The sequence below is a fragment of the Drosophila suzukii genome, chromosome Y (assembly GCF_043229965.1).
Source record: "Drosophila suzukii chromosome Y, CBGP_Dsuzu_IsoJpt1.0, whole genome shotgun sequence".
Classification (NCBI taxonomy): domain Eukaryota; kingdom Metazoa; phylum Arthropoda; class Insecta; order Diptera; family Drosophilidae; genus Drosophila; species Drosophila suzukii.
In genome coordinates, this window is record NC_092085.1 from 2,361,487 (window position 1) to 2,384,180 (window position 22,694).

General features: G+C 47.7%; 2 protein-coding genes across 2 annotated transcripts; one reads left to right on the plus strand and one right to left on the minus strand.

Moving 5' to 3' along the window:
* The first annotated feature begins 751 nt into the window (after positions 1 to 751).
* Positions 752 to 5,891, plus strand: LOC139353628 (uncharacterized). The gene is made up of 2 exons (XM_070997972.1): positions 752 to 4,468; positions 4,536 to 5,891. The coding sequence occupies exon 1, from the start codon at positions 752 to 754 to the stop codon at positions 2,879 to 2,881; it is 2,130 nt and encodes a 709-aa protein (XP_070854073.1). The 3' UTR covers positions 2,882 to 4,468; positions 4,536 to 5,891.
* An 8,464-nt stretch (positions 5,892 to 14,355) lies between these two features.
* Positions 14,356 to 16,756, minus strand: LOC139353643 (protein BCAP-like). The gene is made up of 5 exons (XM_070997985.1): positions 16,582 to 16,756; positions 16,193 to 16,414; positions 16,010 to 16,101; positions 15,829 to 15,936; positions 14,356 to 15,489 (listed from the first exon to the last, which is right to left on the minus strand). The coding sequence occupies exons 2-5, from the start codon at positions 16,344 to 16,346 to the stop codon at positions 15,091 to 15,093; spliced, it is 753 nt and encodes a 250-aa protein (XP_070854086.1). The 5' UTR covers positions 16,347 to 16,414; positions 16,582 to 16,756; the 3' UTR covers positions 14,356 to 15,090.
* Between the last annotated feature and the right edge of the window lie 5,938 nt (positions 16,757 to 22,694).

Consider the following 22,694-nt stretch of genomic DNA (forward strand, 5'->3'; position numbering starts at 1 on the left):
TTCTAGGGCAGGAAACAGGAAAATATATATATATTCAAAAATATACCAACGCATCGAACATAACCTCAGAAAAAAAAACTTAGAATTTAAGCAGAGCACATGGCATTCGGGAGAACTTATACAAAAGTATACCCACACACAGCGAGAAATTTATAACGCACGCAGACACACATACATGTATTTCTAAGCAGAGCAAAGTACATAACCTAAAATCAGATATTCTTTGTTCCAAGCTCACGTGGCCAGCAAATCAAGTGAGGACGAAACACATACAGGCAGATAATCGGAAAGAGAGAGAGAGCGAGAGCCCTCTAGGCTAGCCAACTCAGCGCAGCCATTTTGTTTTTTTCGTTTTCACTCTCATCGTCGTCCCTCTCACACGAGCAGGAGTCGATCAAGTACAGGCAACGGGATCACATCGTTGGGGGCTTCTCATATAACTATCGCCGAGTCAACACGTGCATCGGCAGCTCTCAAAAACATCGTCGTGGAAAAATTTAAAACTACATCGTCGTCGAACAAAATTTAATCACCGTCGAGAAAATTTAGGAATTAAATCGTCGTTTGACATCGGATTGTGGTCACCATCGTTGCACGTGGGAATTTAGTGAATTCTTGATGACAAATAAAATAAAATTTTCAATGAAGATTTTAACCAGTTCGAACATCGTTTGACCCTCGTCCAAGAATTTCTCTCGTCCTATCGAAACTTTTCCTGTCGTTTGCCAGTTAACTATTATTTCACAGCAATATGGGGGCGCGTTGGATTTCGTATCTCCGGAAGCGGGAATTGGAGGCGATTCTGAAGGAGTTTTCCTTGGAAGCAACCGGAACAGTTGAGGAAATGAGGAGCCGGCTGTCTGCTTTTAATAATCGGGACGACCACGTGCTGGAGATAGCCGAGCGGCTACAGGATTGCGAAGCGGAAGTTACAGCCGCCCTAACGGATAGGAAGCAGCGTTCACCGACTCCGAACCCACACCCACCGGGTCCAACACAGCTTCAGGTGCCAGCACTGGAAGGCCGAGGTGCCGCCGATGTAGTCGGAGACACGGAGATCCATCCGGTCAAGCGGGAAATTTTTCCCAGGAAATCAGAGATGTCCGCAGCCACGCTAGCGGAAAAGCTGAAGAATTGGGGAATCACTTTTGACGGGACCACGGACCCCATAACCTTCATCCAACACCTCGAGGAACGAGCCACCGCACACGAAGTTGACGTGGAGAAGATGCCGCAGGCCATCCCTGGTCTTTTGACGGATACAGCTGAGCACTGGTTTCGGACAAGCCAGCTGCTAGGAAAATCTTGGACGAACTTTAAGAAGGCGTTTCTTGACTTCTTTCTGCCACCCAGGTTCTTTCAGCGACTCGAGGATGAACGAGTACGAGATCCCAGCGTATGCAGGAGCATCACCAATAGGTCAACAGAATTTCACACGACCGGCCAGACGACCACCCACCCCAGCCACAGTTTTACAATCAGTTCCTCGAGTGGGGAACAGGTCAATGGTGCCGAACTTCAGTCTTGCTTGCAGGAATTGTGCCCAGGAGGGTCACCGTTTAGCTACATGTCGCAATCCCATAGTCCTCTTTTGTTGGGATTGTGGTCGCAGAGGAGTACGCACTCTCGAGTGTTGCCGTCGTACCCAGCCGGGAAACGAGAGGAGTCTTCCCCGGAATTAGGAGAAATCTTACAGGTTCAGTCGAGCAGAAATATCGCGCAGGTGCAAATCGAGGGTCAGGAGTTTAACGCTACCATAGACACCGGAGCTAGCAGAAGCTTCGTGAGCGAACGAGTTGTTCAACGTGTAGGGACGCCACATAACGTACGGTCGGTACACACACACGTGCGAAATAATTTATTTCGACGGAATCATGCTACTGTTTCAGCGGAACCAGTAGAGGAAGGGCGAGCGCCTTCCCCAGTCAGACCAGGATACACGCCTGACACTGGAGGAGCACTAGCCGCAATCACCGCAAACGCCGAGCAAGAAGAATTAGAACCCTGGGTAAACAAATTCCTACAGGAGGAATTGGCCAAATTCGAAGGATTGACGGGAGTGTCAAATATCGCTGAGCATACGATCACGATGCGAGATGATAAGCCCATCAAACAGAGGTATTTTCCTAAGAATCCCGCGATGCAGAGGATTATCGATGAGCAGATCGACGAACTGCTACGCAACGACTGTATAGAGCCTTCTCGGAGCCCCCACAGCGCCCCTATTGTACTCGTGGGCAAGAAATCTGGAGAGATGCGACTATGTGTAGATTTTCGACAACTAAATGCCCATTCTATTCCAGATGCATACCCGCTGCCAAGGATAACACACATCTGGGAGCGTCTGCGCCATGCCAAGTACATATCGACGCTCGATTTGAAGAGCGGATATTGGCAAATCCCTGTAGCCGAGTCCAGCCGCGAGTGCACAGCATTTACAGTCCCCGGGAGGGGCTTGTACCACTGGAAAATGATGCCGTTTGGCCTCCACTCAGCACCAGCCGCATTCCAGCGGGCGCTCGACAGCGTCATAGGACCGGACATGGAGCCCAACGCGTTCGCGTATTTGGATGACATCATCATCATCGGCCGCACTCTGGAGGAGCATGTGCAGCATCTACAAGAAGTATTTCGACGGCTACGAAAGGCGAACCTTCGTCTCAACGCGAAGAAATGCAGTTTCTTTAAGCGCAGCCTGGTGTACTTGGGACACGTCATCAGTGAGGAGGGAATTCACACGGATCCCGACAAGATTTCGGCAGTACGGCGACTGAGTCCGCCCACCACATGCAAGGAGTTGAGGAGATTTGTACCCAACTTTGCCAGCGTAGTGCAGCCCATGTCTTTGCTACTCAAGAAAGGAAAGAAATGGCAATGGTAGCAGGAGCAGCAAGATGCGTTCGAGGAACTCAAAAGAAAACTCACGGAGGCGCCGGTTCTCGCCTGCTCCGACTTCAACGAGAAGTTCGTGTTGCAAACAGACGCCTGCGACATCGGCCTAGGAGCAGTTTTAACGCAGAAAATCCAGGGAGAAGAACGAGTCAACGAGAACGCATTCGCCAGCAGACGCCTCATCGCCGCCGAGGAGAACTACTCCGCCACAGAAAAGGAGTGTCTGGCTATCATATGGGCCATCAGGAAACTCAGATGCTACTTGGAAGGTTATCGATTTGAGGTGATAACGGACCACCTCGCCTTGAAGTGGCTCAACTCGATTGATAATCCCACCGGCCGCATAGCGCGCTGGGCGTTTGAACTGCAGCAGTACCAGTTTGACGTCACCTATTGACGCGGGAGCCAGAACATTGTTGCAGATGCACTTTCTCGACAGCCTTTGGAAGTACTTCAGATGATCCAGGAGGATAAGCCGGGATGCACATGGTACCAGCGGATGCTGAAACTTGTTCAGGACAGGCCTGAAGATTACCCGGACTACGCGTACGAGAACCAACAGCTCTATCGGCATATCGGATCCCGACCTGACGACGAAGACTCCGTGCCCTGGAAACTGTGCGTAGCCAAGGAACACCGACAGCGAGTACTGTCGGAATGCCATGACCAGCCGACGGCAGGACATCTCGGAACCAGGAAGACAACCACCCGCATCGCCCAGAGATATTACTGGCCAGGTCTTTTCCGCGATATTGCCAGGTATGTCCGCAAGTGTGACACTTGCCAACGGTTCAAAGTCAGCCAAACCAAACCGGCGGGTAAAATGTTCACCAGACAGATTAACGAGCCGTTCGATACTGTCTGCGCCGATTTTATTGGCCCCTTCCGCGATCCAAGAGTGGGAATACGATGCTGCTCGTATTCTTCGACGCCTTTGCGAAATGGGTTGAGTTGGTCCCCTTGAGAAAAGCTACTTCGGCGCATCTCGAAAAATCCTTTTGGGAGAGGATTTTGAATCACTTTGGTATTTCCCGAACATTTGTCTGCGATAATGGGACACAGTTTACGAGTCGTTCATTCAAAGCCTTCTGCAAGCAGGCGGGAATGGAGATCCAACATACAGCACCTTATACTCCGCAGCAGAACCCGACAGATAGGGCCAATCGCACCATTAAAACGATGGTCGCCCAGTATATCGAGGACAAGCAGACGACGTGGGACGAACTTCTGCCCGAACTGAATCTGGCAATTAATAGCAGCATCTCAGAATCAACCGGATTCAGTCCAAGGCAGAGAGCCACGACTCCCAGGAGCCTTGTATGATGAAGTGACTCCAGGACCAAGCCAAGCGCCACGTTCACCCGAAGCGAAAGCGGAATTGCTACGGGACATTTTCAAGGTAGTACAGGAGAACACTCAGAGAGCTTCGTTGGAGCAGCGGAAGCATTACGATCTCAGGCGACGTGCGTGGAGACCGACCATAGGATCGCTGGTCTTCGTAAAACAGCATCATTTGTCCAGGGCAGCGGATAACTTTGCCGCTAAGCTAGCACCCAAGTACGAGGGCCCGTACAAAGTAAAGTAAAAACCCAGTTAGTAATCGTTAAAACAAAGCACTAATACCCTTTTGTTCTCCCCTACAGACATGGCGTCGGACAACCCGTCACACCTGTGGCGCATGACAACACGCAAGCCACGGCCACCCACATTTCTCAACGCCCCCCGAAGTAGGAGGGGAATGTGAGGAGTCGTTTGACCCCTCACAAATAGCGCCACCAACATCGCCAGCGCCAACAGCATCGGCCGCCAGCGCCAACAACATCGCCAGCTAGCAGCTACAACATCGCCAGCGCCAACAGCATCGGCCGCCAGCGCCAACAACAACGCCAGCTAGCAGCTACAACATCGCCAGCGCCAACAGCAAACAAAACCCTCGCGAATAACTTTGTAAAAAAAAACATTGTACAGTGCATTTAATATATAAGCTTAGCCAATAATCATAAGATTTGTAGTTATATTGATACACAATAATTATTTTAGCTCAGCCTAAGCGATAGGTTCTGTTTACCTTTTCCCCCTCCGTTCTCACATCAGCAGTAGCCACACACACACACACACACCAGGAGAGCAACGAAATATTCACCACGATAAGTGCAGCGCCGCACAGGAGCAAGCGAGAGAGGACATGCGATCGAGGAGGAAAACAACCCCCGAAAATTGGCACGCGCCAAGGGAAGAGCGAGAAAAGGAGTACCGAAACTTTGACAAGTGGAAAAAACCCAGAGCAGCCGAAAACTTGAACAAAACGCGGCGGCAAAGCTTAACTAGCTCTCTTTTGGAAAAGGCGGTGCACGGGATCAGAAGTGCGAGGAGTCATTTTTGCAAAGGCGGTGCACGTGATCAGAAACAGGAGCTCTCTTTTGGAAAAGGAGGTGCACGGGATCAGAAGTGCGAGGAGTCATTTTTGCAAAGTCGGTGCACGGGATCAGAAACAGGTCTCTCTTTTGGAAAACGCGGCGCACCGGACCAGAAGTGCGAGCAGTTCACTTTTGGAAAACGCAGCGCACCGGACCAGAAGTGCGAGCAGGTGACTTTTGGAAAACGCGGCGCACCGGACCAGAAGTGCGAGAAGCAGGGGACTCTTGCAAAGGCGGCGCACGGGATCAGAAGTGCGATCAGAGCAAATTTATGTGGACAACAGGAGTCTTTTGCCTTCGGGCTGATGCCAAGTGACCCAGGAAGGCGTTTACCTAGACGACTTCGAGGAGAGTGTGCCGGCCCAGGACCAGCGGCGGAGCACCCGGAGTCACGCGTGTGTGTGTGCGTGAGAGCGAGACGGGTGAGTGAGTGGAGTGAACCGCGTTTTGGCCAGCGAGAGTCCCGTGCAATGAGAAATTTCTCGAAGGCCTCGATGCGGTTTCGCCCAGAGTAGGCTAGAATTTATAAACCATGACCTAACCTAACCCGTTAATTGCGAGCACTGAGAAAAAAAAACATGAACCAAGAATTTAAATAAAGAATATTTTCTTACATATCTGAACACATGTTGTTGCCATGTTGTTCTTTTTCCCTTTGACTACTTTGATTTCTGATTTGATTTCCGAGCTGACTACACCGAGAGAAAGGGGTGGACCCAACTTTAGGAAACCCGTTGCTCATTAATTAAATAAAAATATTTCTCAGATATTAAAAATACTACGCACTGCCACACCCTCTTTCCAAAGGAACTTCGGGAAATATTTTTTTAAAAGGAAAATTTATTCTTCTTCTTTTATCACTGCCGGCTGTATTGAGCCAACTCGCGCCCGACTACACTGGGAAAACAAAATAAAGTAGAAACTCGAGTTACAAATGAATCAATAAAAATACCCCAATAAATGTATTTCTCGCCTGATTTTAATGCAACTCGTAGGGAAAAAAATCCAATCAAGCTGGCCACGCATAAATATGAATATTTCCAGACAAATGCCTAGATTTTAGGCCATAAATTCTGCCCTAGGGAAAAGTTGTCCCCATAATCGATCCCCTCTATCTCGGCCTTCTCGTAGCGAATGCTATGAGCCAGGCCCAAATGCGCGTTACCGCTGACGCTTTTCACTCTGCTACAGACACCGAATAAACTGTTTCTCTCACTCCGTACCCCGGTGGCTGGCACTCTACATATCACGCCAGCCAACCGATTTTCGTCTTAGACCTTTTTGTCCCATATCTTTACAAATATTTTCGAAAAAGAGACCCTGGCGGGACTGAGTATATACCAGCCTACGAGACTTCTTTACAGAATGGAGCCCGAACAGGGACATGGGGTTTACGAAAATTTTAGACGACCTAAATATGGCCTAAATACCCATCTGTGTACAAAGTTTGAAAATTTTCGGTTCAGTCACTTAGAAGCGAAATTTTTAAGTCGGAACGTAAGGAGAGTCATATATCGAGGGTCACAAAAATTTCTAGGGCAGGAAACAGGAAAATATATATATATTCAAAAATATACCCACGCATCGAACATAACCTCAGAAAAAAAAACTTAGAATTTAAGCAGAGCACATGGCATTCGGGAGAACTTATACAAAAGTATACCCACACACAGCGAGAAATTTCTAACGCACGCAGACACACATACATGTATTTCTAAGCAGAGCAAAGTACATAACCTAAAATCAGAGATTCTTTGTTCCAAGCTCACGTGGCCAGCAAATCAAGTGAGGACGAAACACATACAGGCAGATAATCGGAAAGAGAAAGAGAGCGAGAGCCCTCTAGGCTAGCCAACTCAGGTCACGAGAGTTTCGAAAGAACGAGGTAGGGAAAAGCTAACGTATACTCCCTACAGCGCAGCCATTTTGTTTTTTTCGTTTTCACTCTCATCGTCGTCCCTCTCACACGAGCAGGAGTCGATCAAGTACAGGCAACGGGATCACATCGTTGGGGGCTTCTCATATAACCATCGCCGAGTCAACACGTGCATCGGCAGCTCTCAAAAACATCGTCGTGGAAAAATTTAAAACTACATCGTCGTCGAACAAAATTTAATCACCGTCGAGAAAATTTAGGAATTAAATCGTCGTTTGACATCGGATTGTGGTCACCATCGTTGCACGTGGGAATTCAGTGAATTCTTGGTGACAAATAAAATAAAATTTTCAATGAAGATTTTAACCAGTTCGAACATCGTTTGACCCTCGTCCAAGAATTTCTCTCGTCCTATCGAAACTTTTCCTGTCGTTTGCCAGTTAACTATTATTTCACAGCAATATGGGGGCGCGTTGGATTTCGTATCTCCGGAAGCGGGAATTGGAGGCGATTCTGAAGGAGTTTTTCTTGGAAGCAACCGGAACAGTTGAGGAAATGAGGAGCCGGCTGTCTGCTTTTAATAATCGGGACGACCACGTGCTGGAGATAGCCGAGCGGCTACAGGATTGCGAAGCGGAAATTACAGCCGCCCTAACGGATAGGAAGCAGCGTTCACCGACTCCGAACCCACACCCACCGGGTCCAACACAGCTTCAGGTGCCAGCACTGGAAGGCCGAGGTGCCGCCGATGTAGTCGGAGACACGGAGATCCATCCGGTCAAGCGGGATATTTTTCCCAGGAAATCAGAGATGTCCGCGCCACGCTAGCGGAAAAGCTGAAGAATTGGGGAATCACTTTTGACGGGACCACGGACCCCATAACCTTCATCCAACACCTCGAGGAACGAGCCACCGCACACGAAGTTGACGTGGAGAAGATGCCGCAGGCCATCCCTGGTCTTTTGACGGATACAGCTGAGCACTGGTTTCGGACAAGCCAGCTGCTAGGAAAATCTTGGACGAACTTCAAGAAGGCGTTTCTTGACTTCTTTCTGCCACCCAGGTACTTTCAGCGACTCGAGGATGAGATCCGCACCAGAGATCAGCGACGGGGAGAGGCTTTCAAACAATACCTAGTCAACATCAGACTCATGATGCACAGAGCGGGGTATAATGCGGAGCAGGAGTTGGACCGGATCTATGAAAATCTCCAACCGGAGTACCAGATGTACGCAAGGAGGCACGACTTCACCACTTTGGAGCAACTTACCACTTTAGCGGTAAACTACGAGGTCACCCGCGATCGGAGCACAGGAAGCCATGCCAGAATGTTGGCCGAACCACAACCAGCGCCTAGAAGGAACGAGTACGAGATTCCAGCGTATGCAGGAGCATCACCAATAGGTCAACAGAATTTCACACGACCGGCCAGACGACCACCCACCCCAGCCACAGTTTTACAATCAGTTCCTCGAGTGGGGAACAGGTCAATGGTGCCGAACTTCAGTCTTGCTTGCAGGAATTGTGCCCAGGAGGGTCACCGTTTAGCTACATGTCGCAATCCCATAGTCCTCTTTTGTTGGGATTGTGCAGAGGAGTACGCACTCTCGAGTGTTGCCGTCGTACCCAGCCGGGAAACGAGAGGAGTCTTCCCCGGAATTAGGAGAAATCTTACAAGTTCAGTCGAGCAGAATTATCGCGCAGGTGCAAATCGAGGGTCAGGAGTTTAACGCTACCATAGACACCGGAGCTAGCAGAAGCTTCGTGAGCGAACGAGTTGTTCAACGTGTAGGGACGCCACATAACGTACGGTCGGTACACACTCATGTCAGCCTGGCGGAAGGCTCACGCAAGGAGATAACCAAGTCTCTGGTAGTTTTCCCTTCGTTCATGGAAGACGTACTATTGGGCATGGGCATGTCTGCCACTCTCCAATGCGGCCGCGCTTCGCTGCAGCTGTACCCTCTCCTAATAAGCAGCCCCACTAACGACTTAGCTATGCCTCCTCTCTTGACAAATGCGTTCACTCCAGCAAACAACGATCCAGATAACGAGGTGCAAACCACCCCGACCAGCAGTATTTTAGGGTCTCGAGACGACAACGCCGTGCGAAATAATCCATTTCGACGGAATCATGCTACTGTTTCAGCGGAACCAGTAGAAGAAGGGCGAGCGCCTTCCCCAGTCAGACCAGGATACACGCCTGACACTGGAGGAGCACTAGCCGCAATCACCGCAAACGCCGAGCAAGAAGAATTAGAACCCTGGGTAAACAAATTCCTACAGTAGGAATTGGCCAAATTCGAAGGATTGACGGGAGTGTCAAATATCGTTGAGCATACGATCACGATGCGAGATGATAAGCCCATGATAGGTATTTTCCTAAGAATCCCGCGATGCAGAGGATTATCGATGAGCAGATCGACGAACTGCTACGCAACGACTGTATAGAGCCTTCTCGGAGCCCCCACAGCGCCCCTATTGTACTCGTGGGCAAGAAATCTGGAGAGATGCGACTATGTGTAGATTTTCGACAACTAAATGCCCATTCTATTCCAGATGCATACCCGCTGCCAAGGATAACACACATCTGGGACCGTCTGCGCCATGCCAAGTACATATCGACGCTCGATTTGAAGAGCGGATATTGGCAAATCCCTGTAGCCGAGTCCAGCCGCGAGTGCACAGCATTTACAGTCCCCGGGAGGGGCTTGTACCACTGGAAAGTGATGCCGTTTGGCCTCCACTCAGCACCAGCCACATTCCAGCGGGCGCTCGACAGCGTCATAGGACCGGACATGGAGCCCAACGCGTTTGCGTATTTGGATGACATCATCATCATCGGCCGCACTCTGGAGGAGCATGTGCAGCATCTACAAGAAGTATTTCGACGGCTACGAAAGGCGAACCTTCGTCTCAACGCGAAGAAATGCAGTTTCTTTAAGCGCAGCCTGGTGTACTTGGGACACGTCATCAGTGAGGAGGGAATTCACACGGATCCCGACAAGATTTCGGCAGTACGGCGACTGAGTCCGCCCACCACATGCAAGGAGTTGAGGAGATGTCTAGGGATTGCGTCATGGTACAGGAGATTTGTACCCAACTTTGCCAGCGTAGTGCAGCCCATGTCTTTGCTACTCAAGAAAGGAAAGAAATGGCAATGGGAGCAGGAGCAGCAAGATGCGTTCGAGGAACTCAAAAGAAAACTCACGGAGGCGCCGGTTCTCGCCTGCTCCGACTTCAACGAGATGTTCGTGTTGCAAACAGACGCCAGCGACATCGGCCTAGGAGCAGTTTTAACGCAGAAAATCCAGGGAGAAGAACGAGTCAACGAGAACGCATTCGCCAGCAGACGCCTCATCGCCGCCGAGGAGAACTACTCCGCCACAGAAAAGGAGTGTCTGGCTATCATATGGGCCATCAGGAAACTCAGATGCTACTTGGAAGGTTATCGATTTGAGGTGATAACGGACCACCTCGCCTTGAAGTGGCTCAACTCGATTGATAATCCCACCGGCCGCATAGCGCGCTGGGCGTTTGAACTGCAGCAGTACCAGTTTGACGTCACCTATCGACGCGGGAGCCAGAACATTGTTGCAGATGCACTTTCTCGACAGCCTTTGGAAGTACTTCAGATGATCCAGGAGGATAAGCCGGGATGCACATGGTACCAGCGGATGCTGAAACTTGTTCAGGACAGGCCTGAAGATTACCCGGACTACGCGTACGAGAACCAACAGCTCTATCGGCATATCGGATCCCGACCTGACGACGAAGACTCCGTGCCCTGGAAACTGTGCGTAGCCAAGGAACACCGACAGCGAGTACTGTCGGAATGCCATGACCAGCCGACGGCAGGACATCTCGGAATCAGGAAGACAACCACCCGCATCGCCCAGAGATATTACTGGCCAGGTCTTTTCCGCGATATTGCCAGGTATGTCCGCAAGTGTGACACTTGCCAACGGTTCAAAGTCAGCCAAACCAAACCGGCGGGTAAAATGTTCACCAGACAGATTAACGAGCCGTTCGATACTGTCTGCGCCGATTTTATTGGCCCCTTCCGCGATCCAAGAGTGGGAATACGATGCTGCTCGTATTCTTCGACGCCTTTTCGAAATGGGTTGAGTTGGTCCCCTTGAGAAAAGCTACTTCGGCGCATCTCGAAAAATCCTTTCGGGAGAGGATTTTGAATCACTTTGGTATTCCCCGAACATTTGTCTGCGATAATGGGACACAGTTTACGAGTCGTTCATTCAAAGCCTTCTGCAAGCAGGCGGGAATGGAGATCCAACATACAGCACCTTATACTCCGCAGCAGAACCCGACAGATAGGGCCAATCGCACCATTAAAACGATGGTCGCCCAGTATATCGAGGACAAGCAGACGACGTGGGACGAACTTCTGCCCGAACTGAATCTGGCAATTAATAGCAGCATCTCAGAATCAACCGGATTCAGTCCAGCGTTCATCGTCCAAGGCAGAGAGCCACGACTCCCAGGAGCCTTGTATGATGAAGTGACTCCAGGACCAAGCCAAGCGCCACGTTCACCCGAAGCGAAAGCGGAATTCCTACGGGACATTTTCAAGGTAGTACAGGAGAACACTCAGAGCTTCGTTGGAGCAGCGGAAGCATTACGATCTCAGGCGACGTGCGTGGAGACCGACCATAGGATCGCTGGTCTTCGTAAAACAGCATCATTTGTCCAGGGCAGCGGATAACTTTGCCGCTAAGCTAGCACCCAAGTACGAGGGCCCGTACAAAGTAAAGTAAAAACCCAGTTAGTAATCGTTAAAACAAAGCACTAATACCCTTTTGTTCTCCCCTACAGACATGGCGTCGGACAACCCGTCACCCACATTTCTCAACGCCCCCCGAAGTAGGAGGGGAATGTGAGGAGTCGTTTGACCCCTCACAAATAGCGCAACCAACATCGCCAGCGCCAACAGCATCGGCCGCCAGCGCCAACAACAACGCCAGCTAGCAGCTACAACATCGCCAGCGCCAACAGCAAACAAAACCCTCGCGAATAACTTTGTAAAAAAAAACATTGTACAGTGCATTTAATATATAAGCTTAGCCAATAATCATAAGATTTGTAGTTATATTGATACACAATAATTATTTTAGCTCAGCCTAAGCGATAGGTTCTGTTTACCTTTTCCCCCTCCGTTCTCACATCAGCAGTAGCCACACACACACGCACACACCAGGAGAGCAACGAAATATTCACCACGATAAGTGCAGCGCCGCACAGGAGCAAGCGAGAGAGGACATGCGATCGAGGAGGAAAACAACCCCCGAAAATTGGCACGCGCCAAGGGAAGAGCGAGAGAAAAGGAGTACCGAAACTTCGACAAGTGGAAAAAACCCAGAGCAGCCGAAAACTTGAACAAAACGCGGCGGCAAAGCTTGACTAGCTCTCTTTTGGAAAAGGCGGTGCACGGGATCAGAAGTGCTAGGAGTCATTTTTGCAAAGGCGGTGCACGGGATCAGAAACAGGAGCTCTCTTTTGGAAAAGGCGGTGCACGGGATCAGAAGTGCGAGGAGTCATTTTTGCAAAGGCGGTGCACGGGATCAGAAACAGGTCTCTCTTTTGGAAAACGCGGCGCACCGGACCAGAAGTGCGAGCAGTTCACTTTTGGACTTTTGGAAAACGCGGCGCACCGGACCAGAAGTGCGAGAAGCAGGGGACTCTTGCAAAGGCGGCGCACGGGATCAGAAGTGCGAGCAGAGCATATTTATGTGGACAACAGGAGTCTTTTGCCTTCGGGCTGATGCCAAGTGACCCAGGAAGGAGTTTACCTAGACGACCTCGAGGAGAGTGTGCCTGCCCAGGACCAGCGGCGGAGCACCCGGAGTCACGCGTGTGTGTGTGCGTGAGAGCGTGAGAGTCCCGTGCAATGAGAAATTTCTCGAAGGCCTCGATGCGGTTTCGCCCAGAGTAGGCTAGAATTTATAAAGCATGACCTAACCTAACCCGTTAATTGCGAGCACTGAGAAAAAAAAAACATGAACCAAGAATTTAAACAAAGAATATTTTCTTACATATCTGAACACATGTTGTTGCCATGTTGTTCTTTTTCCCTTTGACTACTTTGATTTCTGATTTGATTTCCGAGCTGACTACACCGAGAGAAAGGGGTGGACCCAACTTTAGGAAACCTGTTGCTCATTAATTAAATAAAAATATTTCTCAGATGTTAAAAATACTACGCACTGCCACACCCTCTTTCCAAAGGAACTTCGGGAAATATTTTTTTAAAAGGAAAATTTATTCTTCTTCTTCTATCACTGCCGGCTGTATTGAGCCAACTCGCGCCCGACTACACTGGGAAAACAAAATAAAGTAGAAACTCGAGTTACAAATGAATCAATAAAAATACCCCAATAAATGTATTTCTCGCCTGATTTTAATGCAACTCGTAGGGAAAAAAATCCAATCAAGCTGGCCACGCATAAATATGAATATTTCCAGACAAATGCCTAGATTTTAGGCCATAAATTCTGCCCTAGGGAAAAGTTGTCCCCATAATCGATCCCCTCTATCTCGGCCTTCTCGTAGCGAATGCTATGAGCTAGGCCCAAATGCGCGTTACCGCTGACGCTTTTCACTCTGCTACAGACACCGAATAAACTGTTTCTCTCACTCCGTACCCCGGTGGCTGGCACTCTACATCTCACGCCAGCCAACCGATTTTCGTATTAGACCTTTTTGTCCCATATCTTTAAAAATATTTTCGGTAAAGAGACCCTGACGTAACTGAGTATATCCCAGCCTACGAGACTTCTTTACAACTTTCAATGTTGTTTTGCGTCTGTTGTGTTTGCTTGCTGTGGCCGCTCGCTTGTGTTTTCCGTTTGTTGCTGTTTTTTGAATATAAAATAAACGACGCGCCGAAAGTAATTGTTATTTGTTCCCCGTGCCCCGTGTTTTTTTTCGCGTCTAGTAGTCCTTGTGCCCGTCGAACGGAAGTGTCAAACTCACCAGTGCTAGTCGCCCCAGTTGTGCAGTCAGTAGGACCACAAGTTTCCACACACGACAGGCCTGTTTGCTGCTCTCTCTGCCCGGCAAACAAACATTTAGTGAATATTTTCTACACTTTTTGTTCGGTCGTGTTTTTTTTATTTTGCTAAAGACACGTTGTGCCATCGGTATTGTTTTCGTTTCGGTTTTCGGGGAACAGTGCCGTTGTTCGTCTTGGCGGTCTAGTGACCTTGCGCGACCCGCACCATGGACCTGCGCAGCTGGCGTAAGGTCCTTATCCAGTAGGTCATCGAGTGTCGCTTTACCGAACACAACTTCATCACACTGGAGCAGTCGGACATCGATGCCTTCTTCTCGATCTACGTGCAAAAGGCCCAGGTGGCGCCGGTAGAGGAGGAGAACGCGCTGCCGGCCCAGCCTGGGGAGCACCGCTCCCCCCTGCAGAACTTCCTCCGAGATCATTATCCAGAGTTCAGTGCCCACATAGATGGCCGTGGCCAACTTGTGACCGCGGACTACGTGTATGTCTACACACTGCTCCTGCATTACTCATGCGTGAAGCAGCCCAGCGTGTTTATCCACAGCATCTGCAAGAAGCTGCCGGAGCTAGTGCAGACCTGCATCGCAAACTTCTTCGGCCAGACGTTGGAGCAACAGCTGACGCGCCAATTTCTCCGCCAGTCTATGAACAATGTGGCTGTGATTTACCGCCAGGGCGTCCAGATCAGCCCCAGTCGTCCGAGCTGCAGCACCATGAGTCCCGAACTGACCATTCCTCGTCCACATCCGCATCGCCTCAGCCGCCGAGCAGCACGCCACAGATCCGTCATCCAGCGCCTCCAAATGTCCGCCAACGAAATGCTAGCAGCGCACCCGGGAGCTGCACGGTGTTCGGGCCCAGCTGGAGGTGGTGTCCTACGAGAAGACCATGCTCGAGGAGCAGCAAACGGAGAAGGAGGACCTGATCATAGAAATGCTGGACAACATTGATGGGGCCAGAGGGTCAGGCTCGATGCTGTGCTTCTCGACGAAGCAAGCCACACTCTCGCTTAGCTCCAGCAAGATAGCGTTCTGCTTCTGCAGCTCTTTCCTCAGCTCGGCGTTCTCGTGCTCCTTCTCGCGCAGCTGCTTGTCGACCACAGAGCTGTGCAGATTCTCGGGCGTGGTGTTCGGGGACAGGGAACAGTTGAGCAAATCCGAGGACGCATTTAGAACCTCACGTCGGTTGTGTAACTCCTCGCGCGCTTCCTGTAGACAACGATCCAGCTCCTGCTTGTCGCGCTTCAGGCTGGATTCCTCCAGGCGCTGTTCCAGCTATTCAAGAAGAAAAACAAAAAAATATAAATATATATTTATGGAATTTTGGGTAGGTATTATGTAGGTACTTTGAATTTATATTTCCTAAACAGCGCCCTTTTTCGCCAATATTAATTTTAGAATTATGTACCTAGTAGCTTTAATTTAATTAAATAATTAACAACCATTAAATATGAATTCAAAAATATTAATTTAACAAATAAAATTCCCTCTCAATACCAAAAGTGTGTACAGTTCCGACCCAAAGATGACTAGTTTTTCGCTGATATTCACACAAAATTCGCCGGATTTAGTTCTTTTGTGTAATGCCCCCATAAAATCAGAGAGGTAGCATACCTGCTCGACAAGCTCGGATTTTTCGGCGCGCAAATCCTGTAGCTTATCGTTAGTCTCGGCTATAATGGCCTCCTTTTGGCTGCTTTCCTTCATCAGGCTTCGCTTCAACTGAAATGAGGAAAGTTTTATTATTGGTTTATGGCACCAAGTACCTGTGACCATCTGGTGGTCTACTACCTACATGATCGAACTCATTTAGCACGTTGTCTGCATTCTCACCATTCTGGACGGCGTTCTTGAGCTTGGCCAGTTGACTCTTGGCCATCATGTTCTCTGTAATGGGAAAAAACGATAAAATATGTTACTATCATATTTAACTACTATCAGAGGGATGTAAGCCACAAGATCTATGAGGCATTCTTACCTTTGTTTAGCGTTTTAATCAGATCCTCGTCCGCTTGCTGCCCTTCGAGCATGGTCTTCTCGTAGGACACCACCTCCAGCTGGGCGCGAACACCGCGCAGCTCCCGGGTGCGCTGCTCCAGCAGCTCGGTTCTGGGTGTGAGCGGAGCGGACATTTAGAAGCGCTGAATTTTGTGTGAATATCAGCGAAAAACTAGTCACCTTTGGGTCGGAACTGTACACACTTTGGGTATTGAGAGGGAATTTTATTTGTTAAATTAATATTTTTGAATTCATATTTAATGGTTATTAATCATGTTAAGCTACTAGGTACATAATTCTAAAATTAATATTGGCGAAAAAGGGCGCCGTTTAGGAAATCTAAATTCAAAGTACCTACATAATACCTACCCAAAATTCCATAAATATATATTTATATTTTTTTTGTTTTTCTTCTTGAATAGCTTAAAACGTCCGGGAACAAACTACTCGCGTGCGTGGACAGAATCCGGGAGCTGGAACAGCGCCTGGAGGAATCCAGCCTGATTGTATCTTCCAGAGAAGATACAATCAGCTCCCTGAAGCGCGACAAGCAGGAGCTGGATCGTTGTCTACAGGAAGCGCGCGAGGAGTTACACAACCGACGTCAGGTTCTAAATGCGTCCTCGGATTTGCTCAACTGTCCCCTGTCCCCGAACACCACGCCCGAGAATCTGGACAGCTCTGTGGTCGACAAGCAGCTGCGCGAGAAGGAGCACGAGAACGCCGAGCTGAGGGAAGAGCTGCAGAAGCAGAACGCTATCTTGCTGGAGATAAGCAAAAGTGTGGCTTGCTTCGCACAGCATCGAGCCTCTGGCCCCATCAGTGTTGTCCAGCATTTCTATGATCAGGTCCTCCTTCTTCGTTTGCTGCTCCTCGAGCATGGTCTTCTCGTAGGACACCACCTCCAGCTGGGCGCGAACACCGTGCAGCTCCCGGGTGCGCAGCTAGCATTTCGTTGGCGGACATTTGGAGGCGCTGGCGATCGCGATGATCAGCTCGGCGGCTGAGGCGATGCGGATGTGGACGAGGATGTGCCCGGTGTGGTGTCAATGGTTAGCTCGAGACTCATGGTGCTGCAGCTCGGACGACTGGGGCTGATCTGGACGCCCTGGCGGTAAACCACAGCCACATTGTTCATAGACTGGCGGAGAAATTGGCGCGTCAGCTGTTGCTCCAATGTCTGGCCGAAGAAGTTTGCGATGCAAGTCTGCACTAGGTCAGGCAGCTTCTTGCAGATGCTGTGGATGAACACGCAGACGTACACGTAGTCCGCGGTCACAAGTTGTCCACGGCCATCTATGTGGGCACTGAACTCTGGATAATGATCTGCGTTGGAATAAAAATGGGTCTCATTATTTGGCTAGTTTTAAGCAACAAGTTAGGGGAGGAAAATCCTTGGAAAATCCCAAAACCTTTTCGAGGCGCCAAGGGAACTAGCTTAAAAGAGGACTTGAGAAGTGTACATACCCTTGCATGTCCTATAGTAATCTAAGGTTTCACTAAAATTGTATAAAATGGCCATTAATCCTTGAATAATCCTACTATTTCAACTAGTTTATTGACAATAAAGTGAAGTAAAATGGAAGAAAGAAAATCCTTTGAAAATCCCAAAATAAGAAAATAACTAAATTAAAAAGGGGAATTTGATATGTACATATCTAAAAAGAATTTATATTCCCTTGTATTTATAATCACAATTCAATATTTGACTAAATAGGAATAAAATAAACATTTGCCCTTGAACAATACTTATATTTCAACTAGTTTTATTGAAATTAAAAAAAATTGCTCATATAATCAGTTCTATAAGTTAAATATCAAGTCGGTTAGGGTCTATTCAAAGTCCTTCCTTTTCCCCATGAATGTTCCTATATCCAAAACATTTTTTTCTTATCTAGATATGAGGTAATACACCCTGACAGTACTGAAATAATATACAATGACCATTAGTCCTTGAATACCATTATTTCCACTTGTTCTGTTTACAACAAAGTGAAATTCTCATATAATCAGTTCTTTAACAATCGACTCTGGTAGGTGCCTATGTTTTTTCTATATGAAAGTTCCTATATCAAAGGTGTCTTGGAATGTAGACTCATGACATTTGGGCAACCATGACTTTGAAAAAATAGTATCCCCTATAGTATAGTATAGTATTGAAAAAATAGTATAGTATAGTAGTAAAATAGATGAAAGATGACAACCCTGTTTTTCAGGAGACATGACATGCAAAATTATTTCGGGCTGGAAATGCAAAATACCCGAACTCACCTCGGAGGAAGTTCTGCAAAGGCGAGCGGTGCTCCCCGGGCTGGGTCGGCAGCGCGTTCTCCTCCTCCACCGGCGCCACCTGGGCCTTTTGCACGTAGATCGAGAAGAAGGCATCGATGTCCGACTGCTCCAGCGTGATGAAGTTGTGTTCGGTGAAGCGACACTCGATGACCTGTGTCGGGAAATCGCGTAAGTGGATGGCATCGGGAAGACCTGCGAAGATCCCAGGATCTCTACTACTTACCCACTGGATAAGGACCTTACGCCAGCTGCGCAGGTCCATGGTGCGGGTCGCGCAAGGTCACTAGACCCCCGACGAACAACGGCACTGTTCCCCGAAAACCCAACCGAAAACAATACCTATGGCACAACGTGACTTTAGCAAAATAAAAAAAAACACGACCGAACAAAAAGTGTAGAAAATATTCAATAAATGTTTGTGTTTGCCGGGCAGCGAGAGCAGAAAACACGTCTGTCCTGTGTGGAAATGTGGAAGCCTGTGCTCCTACTGACTGCACAACTGGGGCGACTAGCACTGGTGAGTTTGACACTTCCGTTCGACGGGCACAAGGACTACTAGACGCGAAAAAAAATACACGGGGCACGGGGTACAAATAACATTTACTTTCGGCGCGTCGTTTATATTATATTCAAAAGCCGACGCTAGGGATGGGAGAAATGTATCAAAATCGATACTTTTCGTATAAAAATAAATATTTATATCGTGATATTTTTCAACTGACTTATCGCTGTTATCGCTATCAGCAACGTAAGTGACGGAAACGTAAGTGCGTAAATACAAATAAATATTTATGTCCTTCAAATTAGCGTCGGCCTGTTAGCAATGTCCGTCAAATTAGCGTCGGCCTGTTAGCAACGAAAGTGGAACGGTGGAATTTGGAACATGGGGGCTCTTTTTATTTTTAAATTTTCTCGCTTTTTGGGGACCAAATCGAAAAATCTAAAATGCTAGATTGTTAAGAAAGAAAAGATCTATCGATCTAGGTAGGTTGGAGACACATCCGAGGTCTATTAATGTTTCAAAAATGCATTTGAAAAATCGTGTCCCCACAATTTTCTTAACTGCTCCCCTCACAGAGGTTGTGCCAATATGCACGATAAGCCAAGCTATTGGGAGTTAATTCAAGCTCCTTTTCTGAAAGTTTCATTAAAATCAAACCCACAGTTTTCGAGAAAACAGCCTAACAGTGACGCAACCTCGGATTTTCCCAATACAAAAAAGGGGGCAAAAATGAAATTACCTACGTCTCCACTCCTAGAAGTTGTGCCAACATGCACGGTATATGGGTAGATAGGGGATAATCTAAGAAGTGTTCTGTGAAAATGTTATCAAAATCAAACCCACAGATTTTGAGAAAACTGCTTTACAGTTGGGGGTGCTAAAAAGGTTAATAAAAGACCGTTTAATCCAGAAACTGAACCTTTAGATACTAAGACATGAACCTCAATGTAAACAGCTTAGCCATGACAATCATTCGACGCTAACTTTCTATAACTTTATACAACTTTCACAGAGGTTGTGCCAACTTGCACGGTATCGCATTAGAAGGGGCATCATTTTAGCTAATTTCTGAATAAATTACAGGCAATTCAAATCCACAGTTTTCGAGAAATTCAAGTATTTTCAATTATGGCTTTTGCCACGCGGTCACACTGTCCAGGCCAGCGAGAAATCGTATGCACCCGTGACATCAACCATCAAAATATATATGCAAATTTTAATTAATTCATACAACTCTCACAGAGATTGTGCCAACTTGCACGGTATCGCATTCGAAGGGGCATCATTATAGCTAATTTCTGAGTTAATTACAGGCAATTCAAACCCACAGTTTTCGAGAAATTCAAGTATTTTCAATTATGGCTTTTGCCACGCGGTCACACTGTCCAGACCAGCGAGAAAGCAAATTCAGCCAAGACATTTACCACGAAAAGGTATTTATCGGTATATGGCCAAGTGCCAAGCTACGAGCTACAACACTTAATTGAGCCAATCGAATACTTTTGGCCGCCAAGTATTGAAAAATATATATTTTATGTTTCAAATTTTCATTGTGATATGTATGCACCCCCTAATTGGTATTTATTTCCCTATTATTTTAATGTATAATTCATCGAAATCGAGCCAGTGGTTTGGTAGAATTTAACATTTTATTGATTTAAGAAAAATATAAAAATTACCTATTTGCTATTGTGGAGTTGCCATACTGCCGAACAGAATCCCCGTTACTTTGAATTAGAAGCTCGTGCAGAGAAGTAAAGTGAAAAGAAAATAAAAGCTGAAATTTATAATAAAACTTAAAACATAGATACATCATGTGTAATTTATTCGTATTAAAACTATTTTGCTGCTCGCTAATGCGATTAGTGTGAGTGCTGGCAGCGCGGTTGCCAAACGATTTAAAAATCGCTTAACAGACAACACATCCGCGGCCCAGCTTCATCGCGCCCAACATCCCAGCTTCCACAAAGTGCATATCGATTTCCTTCTGTGTCGACATGTTGATGTCCCAGTGCCACAGAGAGTCTGCTGCATCATTTCTAAGTCTCCTCCGGCTTTTGTTTGAGTTTCGATTCGTGACTTCTCCATCCTGGTTGAAAGTAAATCCGCTCGACACAAAAGGAGCGCGCAGAAGCACACGGAGCATAGCTGGTACAGCGAGGAGCACTCTTCAACTTCCTCCCTCCCCGGCATCGCTATCTTCGTTATCCTTATCATTATCCGGCATACGCGCGGAAACATCGTCCACCCCGAGTAAACAATGTTGGCGCCTGGAAACACTCAAGTGCAATATTTGGCAACAATAACTTAATGTCAACATAAGGTTTTTTCGGATCGTGACTGCAACTCCAGTGGCGGCTTATCAATGTTTAACCAGAGCTGCATAACAGGCGCAGAGCTACAGCAATAAGCCCCGGAGGAGATACTGCTGAGAAGACTTGGATATTTTTGAGAAAACATTTTTTTATTGGACGGAAGAGGCGAGCCCCAAGTGGTATGCATAGCCGAGGACATCGGGCAGGTGCTGAAATCCCATTCTCCCCCAACTAACATTCCGGGGATATGGCGACAAATCCGCTCTTAATTAATTAAGATTTGACTTTGTGTACCGCCATGTGAGCTAATTAGAGGTCGCGACCCCCCGCATGGCGACCCCATTAAACCCGAGTGCGCTTCGGCTGCTTTCCGGAATGGTGTCATACCTGCCATAAAGCATGTCTGCCAGCCGTCAAAGGCGCCGTGTCAACACGACCATTGCACTTCTGCTCCGGCGGGACCAAGATGACATTGCATCACCACCATCGATTCCAGTGGGTCAACAGCCGTCCCGGTGACGGGGTTGCCATCCCCCCGACCCAGGGCTTAGTTCGGTGCGTGTGATTAAACAATTGCATGGCCGGGTGGGAAGCCCTATTTGCCTTTCGGAAAAGAAATTCCTGGAACGGCCCTTATTAAATTGCTCAACCTAAAAGTTTTGAATTTCTCACACGGACACCCTACAACAATTTGGCTCTCAAGTGGCGGCAATGTGACAAGTGGGGGTATTATTTCAAGTGCAGTGGCGTTCATGACTGGGACCCCGGGTGGAGCGGACGCGTCCGCAAAACATTACTCAAATCGCCCCTAATGGTGGTGTATTTATATTTCGGGGCACGGAGGCCAGCTGACCGACTCATGGACGCGCAACAATTCCATTTACAAATTATAGCTTCGGTGTTTTATAACATATAACCTCCTAAGCTTGGAAATAATTTTTATTTATTTATTTACATTCTGGTTTTGGGACAATTGCAAATTGCCACCAACCACTTAATTTAGCTATAGCTACTGGGCCTTAAGCTATTTACATATTTTCTGCAAAAGTTTATTTATATATAGTTATTAACAAAATTTAGATATTGTTATATAAGCGTATGGCCTTGATGAAATCATTGGCGCTGGCGATATTGGTGGATTTTGGGGATAGGGCATCAGGTGACTTTATGGAGAGGAAAAAGTGCCGCACGTTGTTTCGCGTACCGCAGTGCTCGCACTGGGGTGGGGGTTGTTTATTGAGAACATGCTCATGGGTGTATCTTGAGTGTCCAAAACGTAGTCTTAAGAATTTTGTGAGATCTCTGCGGTTGATGTTGTCTTCGGATGGGATGGTGTATTCTTTAATTGATCATTTCTTTTCGTTGACATATTT

Excerpts from the sequence above, each read along its gene's own strand:
- LOC139353628 (XM_070997972.1), top strand. The coding sequence starts at position 752 with ATGGGGGCGCGTTGGATTTCGTATCTCCGGAAGCGGGAATTGGAGGCG.
- LOC139353643 (XM_070997985.1), bottom strand. The coding sequence starts at position 16,346 with ATGTCCGCTCCGCTCACACCCAGAACCGAGCTGCTGGAGCAGCGCACC. Across the intron at positions 16,102-16,192 it reads GATTAAAACGCTAAACAAAG|AGAACATGATGGCCAAGAGT; the intron begins GTAAGAATGCCT and ends TTCCCATTACAG. Across the intron at positions 15,490-15,828 it reads AATCCGAGCTTGTCGAGCAG|CTGGAACAGCGCCTGGAGGA; the intron begins GTATGCTACCTC and ends CTTCTTGAATAG.